General features: G+C 39.4%; 1 protein-coding gene across 1 annotated transcript in view; it reads right to left on the minus strand.

Moving 5' to 3' along the window:
- The window catches only part of chrm4a (cholinergic receptor, muscarinic 4a), a 67,828-nt gene extending 60,162 nt beyond the window's left edge, over nt 1-7,666 (minus strand). The window contains exon 1 of the mRNA XM_005748070.2: nt 7,362-7,666. Within this exon, the coding sequence (XP_005748127.1) occupies nt 7,362-7,416 (55 nt within the window). The 5' untranslated portion in view covers nt 7,417-7,666. The remainder of the gene's footprint in view (nt 1-7,361) is intronic.
- Nucleotides 7,667-9,140: the final 1,474 nt, after the last annotated feature.

Genomic DNA, 9,140 nt, shown 5'->3' on the forward strand with positions numbered 1-9,140 from the left:
CATTGTAAATGACTTTTTGACAGGCAATGGCTTTTTGGCACACTAGCAGGAGGAGGAAAATAGCACAGTGGTCTACAGCTTTTGAGAAGTGGAGATATGGAAATTACTTTTATTATATCACAAAAGGACAAGAGCATGATGGTAAGGTGCAAACTGTGTCCATGACAGAAACTTCAGCGTGCTACTTATACAGCTTCTGCACAGATAGCTTTGCTACCACAAAGCTAGCCAAGAACCCAGAGTGATATATGAAAGCTGAGTGCATGCCAACCCAAGCCCAGCAGCCATACTCAACAGGTATTAAGGCAGCAATGAGCAGTCAAGCTTGCAGTGTTGTAAGAATCACCGTGGTGTTGGTCTATTAGTCTATTTGCCTACTGGTGATGGCCAGAGGGGCCGATGGCGCGAAATGGCAGCCTTGCTTCTGTCAGTCTGCCCCAGGGCAGCTGTGGATGTGAGAGTGAATGAATAGTGGAATTGTAAAACGCTTTGGGTGCCTTGAAAAGCGCTATATAAATCCAATCCATTATTATTATTATTATTATTTGGGCTGGTTTTCAGTTTTGGTTTGTGTTGCTGAGTTTGTGTTTATATGTAAAACCTAAAAGAAATATTGTCCTTGTGTAGGGATTTGTTTCAGTGTGCGACTGTAAACCAACGTTTATACTGTTAATTGGTAATTTTGTCATATTATGAAACAATGAAAAAGTAATTTAATAAATAGAGTAATAAATTCCTTTCTTTGGCAAGTAGTACATAATGAACTGCATTACTTTTAAGAAAAGTCACAAGTAATATGTACTTTTGAATTTTGTGAACATTTTCCTGAAAAGAAGCTCATTGGAAATCCTCCTCAAGTGACTGATTTAAGAATAACAACTGAGAACAGGGTATGGACTCATCAGATGGCTATTACTCCACCAGTAGTGTAGTTTAACAGTCTAATGCCAATGTGATCACAGGATATCACACTAATTTTGTTCCTCTTTACAGTACTGATGCTTTGTGGTCATCAAGACCAAGAGCCAAAGGCTTTCAGGTTTACAAATGTGTCAACTTTCTAGAAACCCTTGAACATTTTGTCAAGAAAGAGGAAGAAAAAGAGAGAGAAATGTTCTACTGTTCTGTTACATTTTCAGTCTTAATTGGTTTAATCACATGCTCTAAATGGAGGCAAGATCCTGCTACACTTGGACACCACTCAGAACCACTCTAAATCTGTGAGAGGATGACTGATTTTTGATGTGTATGTACATTTCCTCCTCTTGGATTACAGAAATTTAAGCAAAACTCAAGAGATAGTAACAGGAAAGCAAAGAAGGAGCTGAATGCAGAGGACCCAGCCGTGCAGAGTGCTACATTCTGTTTTTAAATGCAACTATAAGCATTTAGGTTGCTTGCTACACAAGCAGGAAAGGAATTTGAAATCTAGGGACCAAACAAAGGAAACACAGGTATGATTGTTGTATAATGCCGGGATAAAGTTTGTACCTGGGCCATTTAATTTTGATGTCTATCTCAACATCAATGGGACTGAAAATGAGCAGGTAAGGAGGGTGTGTGCAGACAGGTGAATGGAAAACAATGGAAAACTGAGGACATCTGGTGGGTGGACAAGGTGAGACAAGATGTACGGGGCAAAATAAAAGACAAAAGCAGGTCTCATGACTGAGAGAGTAGAAATTCTGCAAGTATTTTCTACATGTAATTTGCTCAAATTTGCTAAAATATTTATACATTCACAAAAATACATCTTTTTTGACTGTGTCTTGATGCATGCTCAGTCATCCAGGTATGTAAATTCCAAAAATATTGATTCTGTTCATCTGGATGTAGCATTTTCAGTGGGAGAAAGTCCATTGTCCATTCAGTGGGCTGTTTGTCATTGTGCAAATGTACTGTTTGTAAAGTTGAGGAAACCTGCAGTCAGTTGGATGAGTGACAATGTGCCATCTCCTCCAGGATGGCACATCAACACATGCCACTGGCCCAAGGTTGCTGTGTCTCCCAGTAACGTCTCAAGAGCATCGAAGAGATTGTAGGAGAGCTAGACAGCAATGGAAAAATCATTAACCATCTAACATATTCATCATGACTGGTTTGGTCAGTGATGGTCTGGGGAGGCACATCCATGGAGGGACATACAAAACTATAGGCTAGGCAACGGCACCCTGACTAGGGGAACCCAGGACAAGCTGCACCAGCATGGGGTCTCACAGTATGTCCAAGATGCATAATAATACCTGGAGGATGAAGGAATTGATACCACTGACCGGCCCCCCACACTAGCCTCACCTAAATCCAATAGAACAGCTTTGGGACATGTTTCAGTCCATCTGACCCCCCCAGCTTACAACTCAGATGATCCAGGAGCTCAATGATGCCCTGGTCCAGATCTGGGAGACCCCCAGCACACAACTGCACAACTGATTGTCTCATTAGGAGAATGCCCCGACTGGGCATGCATACAAGTACGTTGCAAACTACTGAGTAGTTGGTATGAATGTCTAAATGTAGCATTTTGAATTGCTGCGAGGAAATTCAAAATGAATGAGCTTGCCTCATCATTCTTCACTTCATTATTTGGGGTGTCGTTGAATTCAGTCCTCTCTAGGCTGATAATTTTCATTTCTGTCAATCAATGTGGCCTCTTCTTACTTCTGTTTGTGTTGAATTCCCTCCTAAAGTATTTTATTATATTCATTAAACTGACTATGAGTTGCTGTAAGCTGTTTAGACTGGTTAAGTGGTATAATTCTGCATATTGCTGCATTTCATCATAAAAATAATAATATATCCTTTACATATAATTACATTTATTGTTATTCATGTGGTGCTTTATACTTCTATTCAGTGCCTTATCCCCTACAGTAGGTTCATTTCCCCACACTCACTTCCAGCTCTGGTAGATAACGCTGGTAAACTAATTTAATAGAAGTAGAGTGATTTCAGCTTTTATGAATGATAAATCTTCCCACATTCCAATTTTTAGAGAGCTTCTCACATAAACATTAGCAATGATCTAGTAGGCCTAGAAGCATCTTTTCTCAGTTAGTTTGTATTGTTTAGTCAAAGGATAAGTATCACTGCTCACCGACCAGTTTTAGGAGATGAGATCAATCTTTTATACCCAAGAATAAATTTGGAAGTACATGCTATGACATTTTAGACAATACGATCTCCATAAAAAAAAAAACCAATATATTGAAATAAATACACAAATGAAAAGAACAACAAAACAAGGGATCGAGTTAAAGTACAGATCACTGCTCGGGGTAATTAAATATCAAAATTGTGTAATATGTAAAGAAAGCTTTGATGCTGATTCACTACAGGAGGAGAAAAGTGCCTCGGACACATTTATTAAGATCGTGTACAGCATAAGCTTATCTAGCTTCTCATGTGGAATTACAGATCTTAGATTACTGGTATATTTCTTCCCATAAACTCGATTCTGTTCATCTGGACGTGGCGTCTTCAGCGGGAGAAACGTTTCATCATCCAGGTGACTTCTTCAGTCTCAGCTGACTGCAGCAGTTGTCCTTCTTCTCTCCTGGATCACCTGGACCTTTCTTCCCAGCTTAGACAAACATTCAGCTTAGATAACCACATTTACTCAGGGCCTGTTTGATGGGATTTTCTGGCTGCTGTGTCTGTGGGGATGGTGTTCGCTCTGTGCTGTAGCATCCTGATGACACCCATCAGCTGCTCCAGTCGAGGATGAGAGTCAAACCTTAATTACTGATCCATACGCGTCGGCTAACAGTACACATCAACTTTTAAATGCCCCCCATCACTGATGGAAATCTCATGGAAATGTGGGGTTGCTGTTGTGGTTCTATTTCAAAGGCCTGTATTTTCAGGTCATTTATTACATTACATTACTATAAAGGGTGTTTTCACACTAACGTTTAGTTCTTCAAAAGTACATTTTACTGCTTTCATTTATCACAAATTGTGTTTTCTTTTACCTGATTATACAGGATACTAAATCTGAGTTCTTTCTATTTCTTTAGCTTCTCACAGTTGCCTCAAGGCCTCAGCTTTATTTGCTAAAGAAATGTCATTTTAGCTTGATTACTAAGGCAGTTAGTAATCAGACTTCTTCTGTCACTGCTGTGTGTGGCTAAGAACCCCCAACGTCAGGCAGGGCATTGCCACAAAGCATGCTCATATTTCAGGTAATTTCCCAAAAGCACACATTACACTTATTGTCTCACACAAGTTTTGTTTGGGGTTTTTTGTTTGTTTGTTTTAAATTGCAACATATTTTATTATGTAACATGTATTTACATAATACATGTTACATAATATGTGTGAAAAGTGTTGCCCCTTCCTGATTTCCTAGTGTTTTCCATATTTATCAAATCTACATGTTTCAGATCATCAAACACGTTTTAATATTAGACAGAGCTCATCTAAGTAAATACAAAATGCATTTTTAAGTTTAAGCATTTCAGTTTCACTAAACACACTCAGGCCTGACTACTGGCAGACCTGTTGAATCAAGAAATCCCTTAAATAGAACCAGTCTGACAAAATGAAGCAGTGAGAGCCCCACTGGCTCTCTCACTGCACCACGGTGAGAGCCATTATCCACAAATGGCGAAAACATGGAACAGTGGTGAACCTTCCCAGGAGCGACCAGCCAACCAAAAATAACTCTACGAGCACATCGATGACTTATGGAGGTCACAAAAGAACCCAAGAACAACATTAAAGAACCGCAGGCTTCACATCTCAGTAAAGGTCAGAATTCAAGATTCAACAATAAGAGAGAGACGGGGTAAAATGGCTACTATGGAACAGCTTAGAGAGAAAACCATTGCTGACCAAAAAGGACACAAAGGTCTCACATTTGCAAAAAAAACCATCTCGATGATCCCCAAGACTTTTGGGGAAATATTCTATAGACTGGTGAGACAAAAGCTGAACTTTCTGGAAGGTTTGAGTCCCATTACATCTGGCATAACTCTAACAGCATTTCAACAACATTAAAAGATGGTGGTTGTAGTGTGATGGCCTGGGGCTGTTTTGCCACGTCAGGACCTGGAAGAGTTTTTGTGGTAAACATGAATTCTGCTGCCTCCCAAAACATCCTGAAGGAGGATGTTCAGCCATCAGTTGAAATGCATTTGGGTTCTGCAGCAGGACAATGATCTACACCAACACCACCACCTCTGAATGTCTTGATGCATGGTCGATCATCCAGGCGAGGAAATCACAAAAAGTAGTGTTTCAGTGGGAGAAACATTTTGTTACTCAGTGACTTGGTTGGGGAAACCTGCAGTCAGCTGAGACTGATGAAGCGACGAAATGTTTCTCCCACTGAAAACGCTACGTCCACATGAACAGAATCAACGTTTTGGGGTCCACCTGTTGGAGTTTCCTAGTCCTGACCTGAATCTGACTTATCCCTCCACCGTGTTGTAAAGAACACGGTGGAGGTTACATCACTGTGGCTGTTGCTGCTAAGGGTGGCCCAACTACTTATTAGGTTTAGGGGGCAATCACTTTTTCACACAGGGCCATGTGGGTTGGATTGTTTTCCCCCTGATCATAAACACCTTTTAGAAATTGCATTTTGTGTTTACTTGTGTCATCTTTGTCTAATATTTACATTTGTTTGTTGGTCTGAAATATATAAATATATTTCAAAATATACAAATATACAAATAAATAGGAAATCAGGAAGGGTGCAAACAATAAACACAGTGGTGTGAAAAGACCACACTGTATTTATTTGTTCAGTTTTGTTTTGCACGCATGCTTGTCAATATGTAGCAGTACTCAGCTTTACCTAAGGAGGTAAGACTTTGTGTTTTCTACGGTGTATCTGAAGATGTTGTGAATTGTAACACTGGTAACGTTTTCCCTCACTGCATAATAACCTATCAGAATAACAAAGGTCTTTTCACACTAATTCATATAACTACAAACGCATAAAAACAAAAGCTTTCTTTGTTAATCGCTTAAGCAGTAGACACATCAAAGCAATAAACATTCTGTACCACTGCTGAAAAACACAAAGCTTTTTCTCCAGTTTACGCACACTGTCTCTGCTTACATAGAACCTTAAGTAGGTCATAAAAGCACTTTATTTTACACAAAATGTTTGCAGTCACCAGCAACCTGGGCTTTAGTATCTTGCTCAAGGGCAACTGGCACTAGGAGATACCAGGAAGCGAACAGCCAACCCTGCAATTAACAGATAACCTGCTTCTGATATGAGCCACAGCCACCTTTGTGCATGGCTACATGTACACACACACAGACATATTCTAGTTAGTTTTATCTACATGTCAAATACAATGTACATGCATATAAGCAGAACAAAGACTCCCCCCTCTGTACAGTGTAAATAGGACAGATCGGGAAAGAGAGAAGATATGAGAAGCAAAAAGAAGGAGAAGATCAGATAACTTACTGATGGGGGGAAGTTGATGGGATAAACAGGAATAAATGGTGAGGAGAGGGGTTGTTACATCGACCCCCTGATGTTTTTATCAGGAACTAAAAGCTGTCAATTGTCTTATTATATTTATATTGGAACTCTTTTTGCATTTGAAATGCTGTTCTGTACATATAATATAATATATAGCAGCATAAGCACTCAGGAAAGAGTGCTCATGGATATGAACCTGATAACAGCATTTCATTAAATCTAACCTCCCCCCCCAAGGATGTTCATGTGAATATTAAATCACTTACCTGCTGATCAAAGCATATTTTATTAGTTGAGTGGACATATTACTGATAATAGAAAAATATGAAAGCATAAATACAGCTCTTATTTATTTACTGCAGTTCAGTCGCACAGTGTGTCCATCCTTAACAGTGTGTGTATGTTAGTCGTGGAATTTTGCGATGTTATATTAATTATTAAAATGTTTTCATTTTTGTTCATTCATAAATCAAAAAAACATACTTGTCATTGCACATTAATTCACTGACTTGTATTTCTGATACGTATTTTCTTTACATTTACCAAACGACTGTGTTATTGTTATATGCCTTACCATATAAAGCGCCCTGTTGTCATTTGGCGCTGTATAAATAAAACTGAGAATAATTGAGCGGGTCTGGCTGTTTAAACAAGGCTGCTGTCGGCTTTTTCGTATCTGTATAAAATCCATTTAAATTACGCCCAAGACGTCCTTAAACTCACTTCACCCACCTTTTCAGGAAGGCATGAACCGCTGTGATAATATTTCTTTACAAATCAATGGACTGCACAACTGATGACATTTATATGGAAGACCTGTATAGTTTTTGTCCTGTAAGTCATTTAACATCACACGCAAGTGAACATACTCAAAGCTTATTGGCAAAGCAGAAAAATATTCCCAAAAATCACTCACCATTGATGTTCCAGAGAGGCTGAAGCCCTCCAACTCCGTTACTGTCGTTACTCATGATTCATGGCGCTGAACCGACAACAGCCAAGACGAGACTTTTCTCTCCCTCCTTTTCTCTTTTTGCTCTCGTCCACGTTGTTTTTCTTTCTCCAAGTTTTCTACCCACTGTCACCCTTGCGTAGATGATGTTATCCTCCGCTCCGCTTTTCCGTCAAGCACACTCACAGTTCACATTATGTTCCTCCTGCTTGTGTGGTGTTTTCTCTTTAACCAGTTTTCATAGTGTAGTTTCCCTCCCTGGATGCGTTTTCTAATAATAATAATAATAATAATAATAATAATAATAATAATAATAATAATAATAATAACGGCGACAAAAATAAATTAACAGCTGTTATAGACTTAACACCTATCCATATCCCAGGCTTCGCTCATTGATCGCAAATCCAAAACGTGCCCGCTCAGCTTCAGCCACAGGGTTCTCGTTCTCGCGCGCACCGCACGTTCGTTCTCTCACAGCCTGTAAAGAAGGAGCGCGAGAGAGGAAGAGAGACGAGGAAAGACTTGTGATGTCATGTCCTTCAGCCAATCCCGGTAAATAACTTGGCATTGAACGTTGACTCACAGTGCTGTTGTGCCAAAATGTTAGTTTAGGGATGCTAAAAAGTCACTCCTGAGAATTAGCAGGTTGATATTCTCTAGTCTATGTGAAATACTTTAATTTAAAAACATGAAGTTCAGCTCAGTGCATTTTTTTTTTACTAAATTTGTGGTTAAGTTTGCAAAAGCTGGAGATGGGAAAGCAGAGAAAAGAGAGCTGTGATGAGAGCAGAGAGGAGTGGGGAAATGCATTTCCGTGCATTCAGCAAACTAAAGAGTTTAGAAATGAGGCTGTTTATAACCAGCAAGTAAAAACCAAATGCTATGTTATCAGTTTTCTTCCACAAGGAGTGAAAATCATTTGCAAGAAATACTGCTTCAAGCCATAAACTACCATAAACCCTTCACTATATCAACCAGCTGTCTTTGTTTCACTCATCTGAAATGAAATAGGTCCTACCCTTCAAAGGAGCCCAGCTGATGTTAAGCTGTCACTGTCAGCACAGTAAGTAGCTTTAATTGTGACAGAAAAAAGAAACACACAGTGTTTGAAATAAATGAATCACTAAAATATTAGACAACAAAAGAACATGTGCCCCAAAAGTGGCCTCTTTCTCTGCTCCATCACCTTTTTCTGAGCAGTTCTGAGCATCTCAGCTGAACAACTGAGGTGGGCTGCTAATCACAAGGAGAGTGGAAATGAGAGAAATAATGACGACCAAGCTTTACAGCTTGATGAACTAGCAACTCGTGGAAATGACAATGTTACAAGTGAAATACTTCAGCACTCTGGTAAGCCAAGTTAGCACATTAGAGCATATTCTATTAATAAAATGGTAATGTTAGATCCCTTCCAGCTACAGGATATTAATGGTTTAAAGACAGACACTGCAAATGATGACACGTACCTTCCACGAACCAGCAAATGCTGGAGAAAGCACTGAGATGGTGTCGTTAAGAGGTTAGACTGAGAGGCTGATGTCTCAAAATGCAGAGGGCAGTTATGTGATAAAGGGAAAACAACACTGCTCATGCTGTGCAGCACCCACAGCCTAAAGTTAATTATTGCACGTTCCAAAATTACAGAGCAGCGTTTGAGTCTGTTTGCGGTGCTTATTTAAGTCTTATATATAAATATATACACTGCCAGTCAAAGGTTTGGACACACCTTCTCATTTAATG

This window comes from Pundamilia nyererei, unplaced genomic scaffold (assembly GCF_000239375.1).
Source record: "Pundamilia nyererei isolate P.nyererei 1_Seehausen unplaced genomic scaffold, PunNye1.0 scaffold00212, whole genome shotgun sequence".
Lineage (NCBI taxonomy): Eukaryota > Metazoa > Chordata > Actinopteri > Cichliformes > Cichlidae > Pundamilia > Pundamilia nyererei.